The sequence below is a fragment of the Daphnia magna genome, linkage group LG2, assembly GCF_020631705.1.
Source record: "Daphnia magna isolate NIES linkage group LG2, ASM2063170v1.1, whole genome shotgun sequence".
Lineage (NCBI taxonomy): Eukaryota > Metazoa > Arthropoda > Branchiopoda > Diplostraca > Daphniidae > Daphnia > Daphnia magna.
In genome coordinates, this window is record NC_059183.1 from 3,573,619 (window position 1) to 3,591,675 (window position 18,057).

Genomic DNA, 18,057 nt, shown 5'->3' on the forward strand with positions numbered 1-18,057 from the left:
TTATTTTTCTAGTGTTTTGTCTTGATATTTGTTTTTGCTTTTCATTAGTTTTTCGGCCATGTTGGGTGTGTGACCCATCGTTTCGCCGTCGTCTGCTGTTCTTCTGTTGTTGGCTAGCTGGTCTGCGATTTCATTCCCTCGTATTCCTGCGTGACTAGATATCCAATATAAGTTAATTTTAGTTCCTGCTGATCGGAAATTGTTGATCTGTTGTATTATTTCAGGAATGTAATTACTTGATTTCCATTTGAAATTGGAAATGGCCTGAATTGCTGACTTAGAGTCAGTGTAGATGGTTATTTCGTTCCAATCCTGATTGTAGGTGAGTGTTAAGGCCTGTTTAATAGCAGCTTGTTCTGCGTTGAAGCTGTTGGTAAAGTTAGAGGGTAATCCATGCCTCTTTTGTTTGTGTTGCAGGTATATACACAGCGCAGCTTGTCTTCTTGGTGGTCTTGCATGTTGATCCATCCGTGTAGATGTCCAGGTGGTTTTGATCTTCATTGCTCTCTCCAGGAATGTGGCTGCGGTGAATGCTATATTCTTCACAGCTGTTTTCTTGTTTGTCGTAAAGGATCCTGTGGTTATCTGGAACAGCTGCCATGGTGCTAGTGGTTCTGTGTATCACTGGTAGGCTGGTTCTTGTAGAGTGATGGGGCTGCTTCCTCCATCTAATTCTGTGAGGTATTTTGACATTGCTGGTGTACTCCTGGGTTTCCATATTTTCTGTGTTTTTGCAATTTCGTACAGTGATGGGTAGGCTGAGTTCCACGTCTTGGTACTTTGGTTAGTTAGGTACCTTGTTGCCAGCATATCCCATCTATCTTTAATGGGCAATATTCCTGTTTCGATTTGGATAAAAAGGATCGGCGTTGATTTGAAGCAGCCTAGGATACCTCTCAGTATTTGGTTCTGAGTTGTTTCTAGTTTCTTCAATTTGGTTTTGTACATCTGTTAACGACAGAAGTCGTTAGGGATAAATGTAAATTTAATTTTTTGTTTTGTATGTCTGTATGTACGTGTGTGTGTGTGTGTATTCGTTTCATTGCCGAGGGGCAGACAAGTCTGAACTTGTCTGACCTTGGCTAAATTAATACCCTTTGGTTTTGCTATAGGTTACCCTCCCTTACACTTCCACCACCCCATTTACACCTAAAGCTAATTGTTCGTGTTAGCGCCTTTCTTTTGTTTTCCCCTTTTCATGCATTTCCGCCGTAGTAGAAGACGGAGGGAGATGCGGCAACGAAGTCACTCTTAATCGTTTTCGTCGTGGCTGCAGTCGCAACCTGTCGCTCCAATTTTCGGTGTTGTAACCTCGTGTCGTGTCGGCTAATACAATCGCAGCATGGCCTTTTAGCCACTGAGTTAACCACATTCCATTTCGCTTATTTCGGTGGTTAACAGCATCTTTGTAAGGATGAGGGCACCATAGTCTAGCTTACTTCGGATCATGGCTGTGTATATTCGTACTAGGAGTTTTAATTGGAGTGGCGTCTTTCCGTGTGTGAGGGTTTTGATGCAGTTTGCTCGGCGGTGCAGGCTTGCGTTGATGTATTCGATGTGGTTATCCCACGTTAGTCTTGAGTCAAATATGGTTCCAAGGAATTTGAAGTTGTTTCTTTCGGTGATGCAGCTATTGTTTAGGATTAGGTTGAGATAGCGTTCTTTCTTTTTTCTTCTTGAGAATGTAGCTGCTATGCATTTCGGGACTGAGAATGACAGTTTCCATTGTTTCGCCCATTCTTAAATTTTCTTGAGGTATTTCTGCAGGTTACTTTACATTTCACATTTGGTTGTTGCGGTTAAGTGAATTTCGATGTCGTCTGCAAATAGTGATATTTCACATCCGTCGTCTGGGTTTGGGAAGTGGGACATCATTATGTTGAATAATAGTGAGCTCATTACACATCCTTGGGGTACTACTCTTTTGAGTTTTCTGTCTGTTGATATATTGTTGTCCACTCGTATGGCGATGTTTCTTTCTGTTATGAATTTCTTTGTCCAGCGTAGTATTGGGTCATAGATTTTGAGTTTCGTTATTTTGTAGAGGAGTCCTGTAATCCAGGTGCTATCATAGGCTTTTGCGAGATCTAGGAATATCGCCGATGTTGTTTTCTTGTTGTCAAATCCTGTGTTGATTGCGGTTTTCTAGTCGTAGAAGGTTATCTTTCGTGGTACATCCGTTTCTGAATCCTGTTTGAAATATTGATAGGAGTCTGTTTTTTTCGATATACCATTTTAGTCTGTTGTTTATTATTCTTTCCATCAGTTTACCCAGGCATGACGTGAAGGATATTGGTCTGTAGGACTCTGGGAGGTTTGTTGGTTTGTTTGGTTTGAGTATGGGGACTACAGCGGTGTTTTTCCGGTCCGGGGGTAGATATCCAGTGTTGAGTGAGATGTTCGTTGGTTCGTGTTCGTTGTCTGGTCTCCGTTTGGTTTTGTTATTGGTGCGGTTGTTCGGGGTGTTGATGGTTTGTTTATAATTTGTTTGGCAAATCTCCAAAATGCTGTGGTTTTCTTGTCCATTGATGCGATGTGGTTGCTCCACGCCTGGTTTTTTGCTGCCATGATTGATCTTTTTTTATTGCTTCTAATTTGTTAAGGTTGTTTTTGTCTGACAGAAGGAGGGAGGAGAGCCATAACTTGTAGGCCTTTCTTGCTTCTTTTGTAGTTTTCTTGCAGAGGGGAGTCCACCATGGTTTTTTGGGTTCTTTATTTATTCTTTTTTGTTTGAAGTGTTTGTTCGAGGCTTCGATGATGGCGCTGTAGAATGACTGGTATGCTTCATTGGGAGTTTCTGCTGCTGTTAGGATTCCGGGTGTGGTTTTGCTCTCGATGTCTTCGTTCCATTCTTCCCATCGGTCCCGGTTGAATTTCCAGTGTTCATTGGGTGTTTTGATTGGGGAGGAGCCGATGCTAAGACTGGTGATGACAGGGACTTGGTCACTTCCCCAGTATGGTCCTACGTGGGTGTTGATTAGATTTGCTAGGTCTGGGGAGCTGAAGGTTAGGTCTATTGTTGAGCTCTCTTTTCCGTTTGGGTTTGGGCGCGTCCCGAGGTTTTTTGGAGTGCATAGGGTAATTCTTGTGTCGTCTAGAAGTATTTCTGCTATCTGCTTTCCGGAATGGTTTTGTTGGTGGTCATCTTCCCATATTGCAGAGTGGGCGTTCAGGTCACCTCCGATAACGTAGCTGTTGGTTGTGGTGTTGAGGATGCCTGTGATGTCTTTTTTGGTGTTCGCGTTCCTGTCTGGGCAGTATACCAATATGATGTCCATTGATTAGTTGTTCCTACTGCTTCTACGTTTGGTGTCTGGGGGAGTATCATCGGGGCTGCTTGGATGGATTTCTTCACAAGGATCACTACTCCTCCGCCGTGGTTCTTTTGGTTTAGGTAAAAAGGTGTTGAATGCGTTAAGTTTTGGTATGTATTCGTCCCTCCAAAATGTTTTACTTAGTAGTACAATGTGTGGATTCAGCATCTGATGTTATATTTTAATTCTTGGAAGTTTAATTTTGTAGAGACTGTGGGCGTTCCATTGGATGATTTTAAGGGGTTTCGTCATTTTCAGGCCTTTTCAGTGGTGTTGATGGTTGACATATAAGGGGGTCTGGCTAGAGGTCGGTTGGCTTGCAGTAGGGCTGTGATTGTGGCTAGTTGTTCGTGATTTGACTCGAATCCTGTGGCCATGTCCTTCTTTATTTTTTAGATTGTTTGTGGCAGCTCTACGAGGTTCCAGGAGTTTCCTTTTTTGCGTGATGATGTTGGATATACGTTAAGGTATCCTTGATGTGTCCACTTTGTGCCCGCTTTGACTTGACCGATGGTGTCTGTTAGGGCGTTCATGATGGCCAGTTTTTCGGTGATGCCTAGTAGTAGGAAGGATTTTGGCTTGCTGATGAGGTGGATGACGATCGGTGCACTACTGCATGGCTGGTCGAAGAGGTCTAAGTATCGGGAATGTCCGGGTCGTGGGCTGTGGTTGTCCTTGTTGCTCTTGCGTATCACGGATGGTTCTTCAAAAACCATTTGTGTAGTAACGTCGATGACACTTGATGTTTCTGATTCACGCACTGGGTTGATTGGATTCATGATATAGTGTTTAGCGTGGTCGGTTTGGGGGTTGGGGTAGGTGGTATACGATAAGGGGTATGGCACGAGCCTGAGGCGAATTGTTTGGCGCACAATTTGGCACGTGTTGTCACTATGGGATCTGAAAAGCAAATCCTACTCTGAACGGTATTTGTGCGTTCAGAAGTATACGATTTCCCCCTTTTCCCCGTTTTGCGCCGCCATTACTTCAGGAGGAGTTAACAAAAAAATGACATTTTTTTTTATTTCGCGCATAACTTTTTTATTTAGAATCACACGAAGTTCCATTTTATTTCCTCGCAGTAAGAATAAATTAAGGTTTTTATTAGTATAACTTTAAAATTGTTAACGGAATATTTTCCCTCTTAAAAAATGTGTTGTAGGTAGGGCTCGGCCCCGCGTCGATCAGGTAGCTTTTTGGCCGATCGGTTAGGTCGTTTCAGTTTTCGGTGCGGTTATATCGGGCCTGGAGTGGTCTTTTTTCTTGCCCATGGGCAAGAAGTTTGGGTTGACTTCCGGGTAAAACTGGAGACAGGGAAAGAAGCTAATCGGTTCCAAAAACCCGGTTTATTACTCCGATTACACTGCTTTCTGACCCGATTACCTGATGTTTGCCCCGATTCTTACCCAGAAATTTTATTTAAGCTTAAAATTCGAATAATTCATCGTATTTTTCATGGTTTTGTAATTTGGCGCCATGCATCCGCCATTTTTTTAAGCGATTAGGGATCGGACCCGACCCCAATCGGGGCGCATTTAGCCAATCGTGTTTCGAAATTCGGGGCTCGGGGAGGGGCGTTCGGGACTCGGGGTGAAAATTTTTGAACCCCGATCTCAATCGGGGTTTTATCGGGGTGCCTAATCGGGGCTGTAACCCTGATTGCAATTAATCGATCGACGTCAAAACGTAATCTATCGAGTCGAAATCGATTATTATGATGAAAATCGGGGAGTTCACCCCGGTTGCCCCGATACAAACCCGACCCAAATCCGTAGTTTGAATTCAGGGGCCATTTTTGCAAATGGCGTCGGGGCAAGCGGTTAACCTCGATTTTTGCCCCGCTCTGCCCTGTCTGACGAAATGGCACCCTGATTCAGCGCCGATTGCCTTTTCCCGGGGCGGGGCGGGGTGGTTAACCCGATTATGGTTAATCGGGGCCGATCCCTATGAGCGATGTAGCAGCTAGTGGCTAAAAATTTAATCTAAGTTAACTTACCATGAAATAATTTCTATGATTTTAGAAAATCAAATTGGGCTCCTACAATTGGGGTCGGAGTTGGTAGCTAGGGTTGTGATCGTGGAATGAAAATGAAGCAGGAAAAACATGATTCGTTCTGAAAACGAATAGAATAAAAATGAAAGAATAACGAATAGCGAATAGAAAAGTGCGTGATTTACATTTTTGAATAGCATCTCAAATAAAAAAATAATAATATTTAGAATTACATTTCAAATATTTAAATTTTTTGTTCTGTCATCAATTTTGAATGCCAGCCCTCATTTGCCTAGAAAACCCGACGAAACCCATCCCAACTGGGAAAACAGTTTACTGCGCCCCAATCGGATTATTTTCATCGCCGAATTGTTGTCCGCCGGGTTTTGGTAAACCGGGGCTGAGTCCTAACTGCTTTGAAAACATAAAACATTTACTCGAAATGGTATTCAGAATTTTTTCTTGAATAGGAATGAAATCACCGCCCTAACCAAGAGAGAAACGAATAGAATAAGATTAAATTTATTCGACGTGTTTATTGAAGAGATTTTGTGCTCATCGGGCAGGTCATTTTGGTTTTCAGGGCAGATGGTCTGGCGACATTATGAACCGTTTTGTTTGTATTTTTTTTTTTTTTTCCCGTGCACTTTGCAGATTCTGGTCGGGCTGTCAATCCGATTAAAAGTATTCGTTTGCTTATATCACCATATTCTTTTTATTAATCGGTTATTAGTGAAATATCCGTGCTGATAAAAAAAAGTCGAACTGACCAAACCTGACAAGCTGTTTTTCGGGGCGGAGCGGGGTGGAGCGGGGCGTGCGACCCGATCACAGCTTATCGGGGACGATCGCTAATTCGGGGCGATCACTATTATCTTGTGGCATAGGGCATAGGTAGTAGGGCTCGGCCCCGCGTTGATCGGGTAGCTTTTTGGCCGATCGGTTAGGTCGTTTCGGTTTTCGGTGTGGTTCTATCGGGTTTGGGGGGGGCCTTTTTTCTTGCCCATGGGCATTTGGGTGGACTTCCGGGTAAAACTGGAGCAAGGGAAAGATGCTAATCGGTTCCAAAAACCCGGTTTATTACCCCGATTACACTGCTTTCAGACCCGATTACCTGACTTTTGCCCCGATTCTTACCCAGAAATTTTATTTAAGCTTAAAATTCGGATAATTCATCGTATTTTTTATGGTGTTGTAATTTGGCGCCATGCATCCGCCATTTTTTCAATATGGCGCCGGGTCTATCGGTTTCACTGGGAATTTTGATCCGAACCGAACCGCTTGAAAACTACCTACCCGGGTCGCAAGCGATCGGCAATTTTTCTGGTAGGTCGGTGTGGTTTTTTGGGTTTCCGGTAATCGGGGCCGAGCCCTAATAGGCAGAGTCATAGATTATTGTAATATGACTCTGGCATAGATAAAGTTTTCCTTAAAAATTTTCAGAAAATATAATATTATTCGACTTAAAAATCCTTCTTGTATTACAATATAATTTATCCCGTATTTAATTTAACTGGTCCAGCGTTAACATTCTGTTCGATGTTTATATATTTGGCAACGTTCTTGCAATCCGTACACGTCATTGCTTGCTGCCACGTCTCAGCTTAGTTATTGTGGTCTAGTGTAACTGAGTCTTAGTTGATCCCGGGTTGCGTGTGAAGCGGATACATGTACGTGGAAATAAGCAAAACTAATAATACTTTCTGATTTCATCCCTATTGTGTCAATTTTTAGAAAAAGCTAAATTCTGGCGATTAATTTCACAGTTCCTATTTGATTTGACCCGTTTCCGTGGAAACGCAGTACGGTAAGATTTTTCGTTTCGTTTTTCATTAGCCCTAATAAGTTTACCGATATGCCGAACTTTACCAAGTAGTTTAGGACCAAATAACAGTTTCCTTTCGACCCAAGGCAGTTATTGGCATTGAATAGCTTAAGGTTCTGGAATTTACATTTAATTTTTCTTAATTTGCTGTTGATCTCTTGTACAATCAAAATTCAAATAGTGACAGTTACTATATGTGTTCAGAAAGAGCACTCTGATTCAAACACTTATCTACAATACCATTGTATTATAGTTGTACTGTAAGGCTTTGGACCTCCAAAAGACTACGAGAGAAGAAAATGGACTCTACAATCCCATCTGCTTTGCATGAAATCAACCCAGATCCCAAGAGTAATTCTGATGGAAATGGGCTGGGGAATCCATCTGTGCCTCCTTCTGCAATGACTTATGATGATATTTTCCCTGGTTTACCGGAAACAGCTATTGGTGGTCGTACTGATTGCACTATAGGGAAATGGAACAACAAGTTGCGTGTGAGTTCCCGCAATGTGACCCAGGTAATTGGAAATATTTTCTAGTTTTATAGATTCCATCCTTACTAGTACTTCTTTTTATGTTTAGGTATTCCATATTCCACCTGAAGAACGACGTGTTGATTCGTCTAATAAGTTTGGAGAAGGTGATCTATTGAAAACATGTGCCGACATCATGCAATCTACTGGAGCAACAATTGAAACATCATACGCCAAAGATCAGTCATTGACATTTGTTGTCATCGGTAAAAATGTTTATTTGTAAGCTTGGCGTACGTATATGTATTTTTATTGATTTTTTCAGGCAAGCAGGATTCTGTGTTGGAAGCCAAACGTGAAATATTGAAGCGATTCCAAACTCAGTCGTCCTCTGCTGTCGAAATCCCTAAGGAGTATCATGGTTTTATTCTGGGCAAAGGTGGTGCTAAACTTAAAGAATTGGAGAAACAAACTGCCACGAAAATTACCATTCCGAAAGAAACGGAATCTTCTGGAAGAATTCTTGTGTCCGGACCTAAAGAAGGCATGCATTTGAAATCGAAAAGTTCCTTAATCATGTGCCTAATGTTTTTCTTTGAATTCTAAGGCATTGAAAAAGCACTTCATGAAATCCAGATGATATCTGACGAACGATCGAAACAGGCCTATGAAAGATTAGAGATACCGAAAATTTATCATCCTTTTATCACCGGAGCACACAATGAAACAATAAAATCGTTTACTGAAGGGTCTGGAGTTAAAGTTAACATTCCCCCCCTGAGTGTGCAAAAGGACGAAATATCAATTGCAGGAGAGAGAGATGGTGTGCTTAAAGTCAAACATGCAATCATTCAGGTAAAAATATTAAATTTCTTTAAGAATAGAGGTATTTTTGGTTTGTAAATATTTTATTTCTTTTAGTTTTACAAATCTTTTGACTATATATATATATATTTTTTTTTTTTTCTCAATAAAGATTTATGAAGAAATGAAACGTAAATGTGCCACAGTCAGCGTAGAGGTGCGGAAATCCCAGCACAAATACGTAATTGGTCCAAAGGGTGCTGGTATAGCTGAAATCTTACAAGAAAGTGGTGTTAGTGTGGAAATGCCACCGACTGATTCGGAAAAAGAAACAATTACTCTCAGGGTATTAGATTTAGATTTCAAATTGTTTAGCGTTTTTCGTAGTTAGCCTGACTTCTTCGATGGCCATTAGAGTATTGACTTTAATTTGTACAGGGTCCTCAAGAAAAGCTCGGCATTGCTCTGACTAAAGTATACGAGAAAGCCAATTCGGTCTGCACAGCTGAAATTTTGGCCCCATCGTGGATTCATCGGCATATCATTGGAAAAAAAGGCGCTGGAATTCGGGCTATTACGCAGGATTACCCAAAGGTTGTATTTGTGCTGTGTTTGCGTCGTACACTAAACGTCATTTTTTTTTTTTTTTTTTTTTTCCGTTAGGTCCATGTGGAGATGGAAGACAAGGCTGATAAAATAGTTGTTGAAGGACCTGTTGAGGAAGTAGAAAGGGTTCGCGTTGCCCTGCTAGCCAACGTCGAAGATTTGCTCAGCAAACTAACATTTGCCGATATTGTAGTCGATCCCAAGTATCACAAACATATCATAGGTATTAGTTTTAAAAGTCAGTTTCGGTAAAGGGAATTAATTCTATTTACGGATCTTACTAGGAAAGGGTGGATCGAACGTCAACCGTTTAAAAGAAGAAACAGGAGTCACGATTAATATTCCTGACGAGCGATCATCCACCATACGCATTGAGGGCACGCCGTTCGGTGTAGATCAGGCCAAAGCAGAGCTTCTGGAATTGGTCACCAAGATGGAAAATGAAAGGGAAAAGGATATATTGATTGAACATCGGTTCCATAAAAATATCATTGGGGCAAAAGGCGAGAAAATTCGGGAAATCCGAGATATGTTTCATCAGGTGAAGAACGAAAAGCAACACGAATATCTGCAGTTTCCTAACAACGTTCCATAATTCAGGTGCAAGTTACTTTCCCTGATTCTTCCGAGAAGAGCGACGTGGTTAAAATACGCGGACCCAAGCAAGATGTTGATGCCACTTATAAATATTTGCAGAAATTATATAAAGAATTACTAGAGTCTTCCTATTCAGTGAAGGTATTTTTATTATTGAATAGCGCAATTTTTTTCAATACCATCTGTTTTGTTGATATAGGTACCTATCTATAAAGAGTTTCACAAGAATGTAATAGGCAAAGGAGGAGCCAATATTCGGAAAATTCGCGAAGAAACCAGTACCCGTATTGATTTACCTCCGGAGGGTTCCGAGTCCGACATGATAGTCATCACAGGCCGCAAAGAAGATGTTGAGAAAGCCAGAGACCGGATTTTGAAAATTCAAAGCGAATTGGTATGCTTTTGTAGTTCATATATATTTTTTAAAAATTTATTATTATTGTTATTATATAAAGACGTTGGTGTTAATGCTCTTAATTCTATCAGGTGAGTATAATTGCCGAAGACGTTGAAATTCCTGCCAAGTATCACCAGTCTTTCATCGGAGCTGGTGGGAAATTAATACAGTCAATTATGGAAGACTGTGGTGGCGTCCAAATCAAATTTCCTCCGTCCGAAAGTGGTTCGAATAAAGTTTTGATTCGCGGACCAAAAGAAGAGGTGGAAAAGGCGAAAAAAACATTGATTGAAATGAGTAACGAAAAGAACTTGACAGGGTACACTGAAACAATACGCTCTAAACCTGAGCATCACAGGTATTTTATCTTTTTTTTTGTTTGTTTTTTACTTTTAGTATTAACCACTCAAACGCCAAATTTGCTGATTACCACTCCTGCAATTTATTAGGTTTTTAATAGGGAGGAATGGTTCAAACATCCGAAAAATTCGTGAGTTAACTGGTGCGCGCATCGTTTTTCCTTCTGATTCGGAAGCCAATAATACGAAAGAGCGAGACATAATTACAATTGTTGGTCGAGAAGATGCCGTGAAAAAGGCTAGAGAGGAGTTAGAGAATCGAATCAAGGAACTCGTAAGTATAGGAATTTGGTTTGTTTGTTTGTTTCTTATTAATACGAACAACTTAACGGTTGAATTCTGTAGGATAGCGTGGTAGAGCTGGAGATGCATGTTGATCCCAAGTACCATCGCCATTTCGTTGCCCGGAGGGGTGAAATTCTGCACGAGATTTCTGATCAATACGGAGGAGTAACTGTTTCATTCCCTCGTTCCGGAGTTGATTCCGATCGTGTTGTCCTTAAAGGTAAACTAACGGTTTTAAAGATGTGAAGAAAGTTTCCTAATATCTGGATATGCAGGTGCCAAAGAGTGTGTTGAAGCAGCCAGACATCGCATTGAAGAGATAGTCAATGATCTAGAGCAGCAAGTAACAGTTGATTGTGTGATCCCTCAGAAGTTCCATCGCACAATAATGGGCTCAAAAGGAATGCGTGTCCAAAACATAACAACAGAGTTTGACGTTAAAATTAAGTTTCCAGAGAAGAGCCCTTCTGACACGGAACTTGAGCATGTGAACGGACAGCAGCCTGAAGGGGAATCAGCAGTTGATGATACTCCCAAAGCATGTGATGTTATTCGCATTACAGGTGAGGGTGAAAAATGGCAATTCGCTGTTTTCGGAAATTAGTTTAATTCTCAACATTTTTTCTAGGCCGCCAGGATAGATGTGAAGCTGCGAAAAACGCACTGATTGCTTTGGTACCCATCACTGTAGAAGTTTCCGTTCCTTACGATTTGCATCGCTACATCATTGGTCAAAAAGGAAAAGATGTGCGCGAGATGATGACGACTTTCGACGTTAATATCAAGAGTAAGTTGTGGCTTGTGAAGAGTAGCTATTTACAACAACAACAAAAAAATCTAAAATCAACAAAAATCATTTCTTACAGTACCTTCGGCCGAACAGCAAAGTGAAGCTATACAAATCTCCGGTCCTGCTGCGAAAGTAGAAGCTGCTCGTCAAGCTCTTCTAGATCGCGTAACTGAGCTGGAGAAAGAGCGTGAAGATCGTGTTTTAAGAAACTTCGCTGTGCATGTAACTAAAAGAAGTTTGTTTCTTGTTGTCATTTATAGTTTCAACCTTTTTTTTTTTTTTCTTTCTACCTTCTTTGCTAGGTGGAAGTTCCACCAGAATACCATTCGAAGATCATCGGGAAAAAGGGGGCTGTTATCACTAAACTTAGAGATGATTTCCAAGTTAACATAACTATGCCGAAGCCAGAAGATTCTAATCCACAGCTGATAACCATTAAAGGTAGGAGAGATGCCCGTCTTGCATTAAACGTAGTTATTTTGTTTGTTGTGATTCGTTTAATACTTTGAACATGTGAAATTCCAGGCTATGAAGAAAATGCCAATCAAGCGAAAGAAGCCGTGCTCAAAATGGTTCAAGACCTTGACGACCTAATAAAGCAAGATCTGCCAATTGATCAGCGCGTCCATTCACGTCTAATTGGTCGGCGAGGTCGCAATATACGACAGGTTATGGATCAATACAAGGTTGAGATACGCTTCCCATTTGAGGGCGGTGACCCTGATATTGTCACAATTATTGGTCGTGAAGAAAAAGTTCAAGAGTGTGCGGATTACTTGCTGAATCTTGTTGAGGAATACGTAAGTCCATCGGTCGATTAAGAATAATTTGTACACGGCGATCGCTTTGTTATGGTGTGTCATTCCTGCCTAAATTCTATACATAGATGCAAGATATCGATGACAACGATTCATCGCAGCAATACCTGAGAGCTCCGAAACAAGAAGGGCAATACAACCAGCGCAATCCAGGACAGCCAGGTTTCATCGTGGCCGGTGCTCCTTGGGAGCAGCAGGCTCCGCCGCATCAAGGTCAGCAACGGGTACCAGTTCTCGCTCCGAACACAGCTAGTAATGAAGAGTTCCCATCGTTTGGGAAGACTGGACCTAATACACCTTCTGGTGGTGCACCGCATTGGGGACCGAGGCGTTAAAGTGGCTGCCTATGGTATCTCTACCTTGACGAGTTGGGATTTTTGTTCAGAAATCCTGAAAATGGGCCTTTTTCAACCCTGTCCAAATTGTTTCCCTCATTCATGTTCATTACTTTTGATAAATGCTAGATGTATGTAGTATCGCTTTGGTAGATGGGGTCTTCACCGTTCCACACGAATGACCTGCAGCCTTTTCTCTGACACGTCAGTATAAAAATTATATTCTCAAGCTGATGGAAGCCGTTTCCCCTGATCATAACCTAACCATTTTCTGGGTATCGTGGAGGCAGATATATATATCTTTTTTGTTAATTTTCCTGTGGGTTGCCAGAAATGCTGCTTTGCTCGTAAAATTATGTCAAAGGTCTCTTTATTTACATTTAAGGGGGACTTTTCATTTTCAAGAAAAGGTTTTTTTTTTTTTCATTTCTGCGTGGACCATGTTGCCTTATACGCGTCTTATTGGTTAGCTCGGAAATGAGGGATTTCTACCGTTCGATAAGACTTAAGTTCTCGGTAATACGGAGTAGACCTCTATTACGGGATTGGGATTTATCCAGAGAACTGGAGAAACAGTTGCTTAGAGCCGGTACAAAACATAACCTGGAAACGGATCAGCTTGCTGATTTCCGTCCCTATCCCCTCCCCAACCCCGCCCATTCTCAGATCATCTATAGTCCAAACGTTTTTGGATTTCACTTGTTTAGTTTTGACACCTGATGTAATAGTGTCAGTTGATGAATATTACTTGGAGATTTGCAAGGCATATTCTGATATTGTGGCTATGCTGCTAAAGATTGTTATTGACTTATTACTTTACGGTGACAGTTCTATACACTGAAGTTGAATACACTTATAAAAATGGGACTCAAACACATATCCGATATTTATGTTTTATTCAAACGGTTATTTCTGAATCTTGATTCCTTTAAATAGATAAGCGGACAAGTAAAGTAATCGAAAGTAATAGTTCACCGGTATTAACTACCGAGATTTCTCATGATACGTGTCCTTTTATTTTATATTTGAACCAGATTTTTCATTCAAATTTTTCTAGACCTCGTCATCTATATCTATGCAGTTAAGGTGTAACTATTTCACTTGAAAACAACGTTAATTTGCAAGTAGTACTGTACGTATTCTGAACATATTAATCTCTTGTCCCATGAAATAATTTGAGCCTATCGAAACAAGCGTGCAGATAATGAACACACTTTTTGTCGTAAAACAATGAATTGATTTAGTTTTAGCTTTAGCTGTTGTTTTCCTTTTTTTCTTGTTGTGTGTGTGTGTGTAAAGCTGACAGTTCGACGACTGGTTGACGAGTCTAGCACAACACGCATGCGTACGGTACATAACAACGGGTTGTTGCATGATGAAGGCTGGAGCGTAGGTGGCAGATTGCGCAGCAAGGAAGAAGCGTTGGTGAAGTCCCGGCTTTCTCTCTGGTGTGAAAGAAGTCCGACGTGATCGTTTCATCAAAACGCAGAGACGTTTCTTCAAGTGGATAACTTATCACACTGAAAGTCGTAGGATATACAGTCGTGTGCATGGTTAGCAATTCGTACACGAAACGAAGAAGTTAAGGTTGTCCCGCAGAATCGTTTTTACCTTCCAAACATCGCTTTCATACGGTGGCCATGCCTGAGTGCTGGTTTTGACGAAACTGCCCATTTCCAAAATGCAATGTTTCTTGAGATTCTCTTATAGGCTGCAATTCGCTTTTGCCTTATTGCTTGCTTTCTCGGGAGTCGGATTTGCCAAGAACGAAGGCGCGGTTGGTGAGTGAAAAATACATTCTGTTTCAAGGTTATCTTACACGAATGGCGAGCACCTAGTGTCATTTTCCACAGCCGTACAATTGTACCCCCCCTCCCATATAAACAAACAAAAAAACAAAACAAAAAAAACCTTAATAAAAGCATATAGGTGTAGTAGTAAGTTAAGTTCATAAGTTTTCTCTCGAAGTTCAAGTGCTGTACATCTATCCAAACATTTTTCATTGTGCGCTTTGCGTATAGTAATGAGCTAAAAAGCGATGGCCTTTTCATTTCTTCTAAGTTTTTTTTTTTTTTTTTTTACTTATTTTTTTCAGTTCTCGTACACCACAAAAAATTTTTTACTCAAAACCATAGTTTTCCCGAGCTCGTTTCCCTGGCAGGAAGTTTTTGATTGCTATTGTGGTTTAATTTTATTTGGGTGCGGGCAGTAGAACTTGGGGGTGGCAGTGTAGTAGTATTGATTTGTGACATGCGTTTAAACAACATGCATGGCCATATTGAATCCATTAGCAACTCGTTCCAAGCGATATGCGAGAAAACATCCACCTGTTGTACAATATTACCATCAGGGCAACTTCATGATGAAGCTTCATTTGTAACAAAGAAGTAGACACAAGTTCTAACAAATAGAACTTTTCCAATACTAGGTTCTCTTCTCTACAGCACATTACAGTTAGTTGTATGCATTTTCAATTTAGGACACGTAGGCTCTTACCTAGTGTCATTTTTCTCCGGTAGATTGCAGAGTCTAATGCATCCAATCGTCCGTACTCAGCCCGCCATTGACGCCGTTCGCTATCCTATCGTTCGCTATCCTATCGTTCGCTATCCTATCAATGAAAACACAAGTTTCCTGTGTAGATGCACCTTTGTTGACAGGAAATTCTCTGTTCCCTAATGCCGTATTCACCCGAGCGATAAGGTTAGTGATCTTATGTGACGGCGTAAGAAACAACCGTTTGCTTATTTTTGAATGTAAGAGCCAACAGAGCGCGGAACGCAATCCATTTCGAAGTATTAAGACAAAAAGTACGAATGTCGTCGGTTTGATTTTTTGATTTGATCTTCGCTGCCGTTGGTCACGTAGGCTACTACCGGTGTTTTGAAAAAGTCAGCCATGTTTCAGTCTAGCCAAGTTTGGTCGCTTAGGGGTAATAGATGACACACGGTAAAAGACCAGTTTAAAAAGCAACTGTGAAAGATCTATACTTTCACCTACGACTGTCTAATAGCCGACAACATTATTGATTTTAAAAACACGACAAGACTTAGGAGAACGTTTCTTCGTGGTTTATTAGCGGTTCTTAGGTCGTCAAATGGTTATGCAATTGTTTAATCCCCACAGTATGGCATTCATGGTTTAAAAAGTAATCAGTCATTAACCGATGACATATTAGTTTGAGAGCGCTGAGATTGCGTTGTTTCTTTCTTCCCCATTTCCCAAAAAAATCAATACCTTTTTGTCGTGCACTCTCCGATCGCTGCTAAGTGTCTGTGGCTTCCCATCGTCCAATCATGTTTGCATAACTCCTACATCACAACGGATGAGTTTTCTCGCATAAGAGATAGTCTTGCTGATTCTCGTATAGGATACGTTCATCTGTCTAGAAAATCTGAATGAGAAATCGATTAGGACGGCAAACATCGATCTTTGATGACTTTTCTGGTTCAAATACGTTCAACCTTCCTTTGTACGGGTAGGGGACTGAGTCGCTTGCGGCAGCCCATGGAATGTAAAACGTGATTAATCGTCTACGATAATGCACGAAGAAATAAAATGTCGAAACAACCTTATTCAAGCGTTGCTCTATATACACCGGAAAAATTGTGTCGATCTTCCGATGTTCTTCATTCGGTCCTATTATAACCATTTAACGGTTAGATAACGTGGCAATAAGTTCCGTCTTTCCTAGAAGGAAAATCTTTTAGTTGAAGTAGAAGTCAGAATGCATGATATTGATCCAAGACAAGCAAACTAATAATATCCTATAGCCAATGATTATGCGTTTAGCTCCTTACTGGGGAATTGTATTTCGAACTCAGTCTGATAAAGGTACGCCAACTTGATTCAATTGAAAGTACCTCTGCACACACAAAAATCATACGAGTTAATTTCCATAGAACATATCAATACCAGTGCCGGTCCACTCATTAGACCGCCTGCTCATACGACCAATCCAGTTATACGGCCACTCTTTTGCTTGCACCACTTTCTGGCGCGAGTTTCCCTAGTTCAAACTCTTCTGCCGCTAAATGTACCGCCACCTTGATTATTTTAATCCTTTTTCGAGGTCTATTGTTTTTTAATGGTTATTGACCTTCACTATGAAAAAGGGTTGGACTTTTTCGAACAAAAATGAATTACGTCAGTCATTTTTCTGATGTCTCTTGCTGAACACCAGAGATCTCTTGCTCGTAAAAAATGGGAAAAACACGATGACCCAGAAATTGTTGCAAGTAATGATTTGCTGCTAGTTTGGGGAGTGGATGAATTTTTAAATGCATCCGTTGCAGAAACCTCCATTTCAATCAGCCATTGTGATAGTCATCAAATTAGTTAGGGAGATATGGATATCACGTCTGATCCCGAAACAGAATTGCGTCTTAATTTCTTAAAATATGCTTCTGAAGCAATAAGGATACCTATCAATGACCCTGTTCTGCTTAAACTTGCCGAAAAGTTGCGTTACCATATTCTAAATCTTTAATTTCTTTTTCTCTGTTTGTTTTTATCATTTCATATTGTTTTTAGTCTTATTACTATTTTATTTTACATCTTCAATATTTTCCACTTGTTTTCAGTACTAATATTTAAAAATTTACTTCAACACAAGTGATAATAAGATTCAGTCATCACCTTCCTACTTACTACTAATTTATTTGACCAGTTATGCGACCATCCACTTATACGACCGCCGCACCAAGTGGTCGTATAAGTGGACCGGCACTGTACGTCTTTAAGACCTCACAAATTTGATCAGTTAGCCTATAAAGTCATCTTTCCTTAAGAAAAAAAGATCTTCAATGCATAACTTCTTTAAATGTGGTTTTTGCAAAATACAATATTGTGACACAAAAAATGACATCAAAGAAATGTCTTGATCAGTCTTAAGTCTTTTACCAAAACAACGTGGACTTAAAAGTATCAACACAGAGGTGGATGTGCGTTACCGTGATAGGCCTAGGGCCTATCCAGTATATTAGACTTCCCAAGTAAATTTTTGTTCTTAGCATTCAATGATTACCTAGGAATATGTGCTCACATGGGATTTTCTTTACACGATTTATTTCGTATTTTATTTATTTTGTTTAAATTCTTATTTTAATTTTTGTTATTTAGAGGCTATAACTTTGGAATTAAGTGCTCGCAAGATTCTTACGGGATATATTTTAGAAAATAACGGTAAATGAAACAAAAGCGAATATAAGCGAGGCAATTTTGGCAACCTTCTTGTGTAACCTACTGTTTTTTTTTGTTTTTTTTTTTTTTTTTATCGTAAAGTTGAACCAATTATCACGAAACTAAATGTTTTATTTTATAAATATATTTTTAATCTATTTTACTTTTTTACTAAAGGATGCCTCTTCCAGAATGAAATTTGTAAAGCGGAGACAGAATGGTGCTACGATGGTATGTATGCTTTTTAAAACAATTACGGTTAACACAATCAGACACGTTT

At 40.3% G+C, this 18,057-nt stretch overlaps 2 protein-coding genes and 2 pseudogenes across 3 annotated transcripts in view; 2 read left to right on the top strand and 2 right to left on the bottom strand.

Moving 5' to 3' along the window:
- On the bottom strand, positions 1 to 693 carry LOC116917433 (annotated as a pseudogene).
- A 1,829-nt stretch (positions 694 to 2,522) lies between these two features.
- On the bottom strand, positions 2,523 to 3,278 carry LOC116936769 (annotated as a pseudogene).
- A 3,602-nt stretch (positions 3,279 to 6,880) lies between these two features.
- On the top strand, positions 6,881 to 13,463 carry LOC116917435 (vigilin). 2 transcript variants are annotated; one of them, XM_032922906.2, is made up of 21 exons: positions 6,881 to 6,977; positions 7,074 to 7,114; positions 7,386 to 7,650; positions 7,715 to 7,871; positions 7,931 to 8,149; positions 8,213 to 8,460; positions 8,582 to 8,755; positions 8,848 to 9,003; positions 9,073 to 9,238; positions 9,300 to 9,556; positions 9,616 to 9,753; positions 9,812 to 10,006; positions 10,099 to 10,367; positions 10,459 to 10,642; positions 10,714 to 10,873; positions 10,929 to 11,216; positions 11,282 to 11,440; positions 11,520 to 11,665; positions 11,746 to 11,884; positions 11,969 to 12,243; positions 12,330 to 13,463. In XM_032922906.2, exons 3-21 carry the CDS (start codon positions 7,432 to 7,434, stop codon positions 12,594 to 12,596), a joined length of 3,816 nt encoding a protein of 1,271 aa, XP_032778797.1. In that variant the 5' UTR covers positions 6,881 to 6,977; positions 7,074 to 7,114; positions 7,386 to 7,431; the 3' UTR covers positions 12,597 to 13,463. The 2 variants fall into 2 exon arrangements, with proteins under 2 accessions (XP_032778797.1, XP_032778796.1); XM_032922905.2 differs by having other exon boundaries at positions 6,888 to 6,977; positions 7,042 to 7,114.
- Positions 13,464 to 13,986: 523 nt separating this feature from the next.
- Positions 13,987 to 18,057, top strand: part of LOC116917436 (receptor-type tyrosine-protein phosphatase N2) — a 28,065-nt gene continuing 23,994 nt past the window's right edge. The window contains exons 1-2 of the mRNA XM_045170197.1: positions 13,987 to 14,377; positions 17,955 to 18,008. Of these exons, the coding sequence (XP_045026132.1) occupies positions 14,278 to 14,377; positions 17,955 to 18,008 (154 nt within the window). The 5' untranslated portion in view covers positions 13,987 to 14,277. The remainder of the gene's footprint in view (positions 14,378 to 17,954; positions 18,009 to 18,057) is intronic.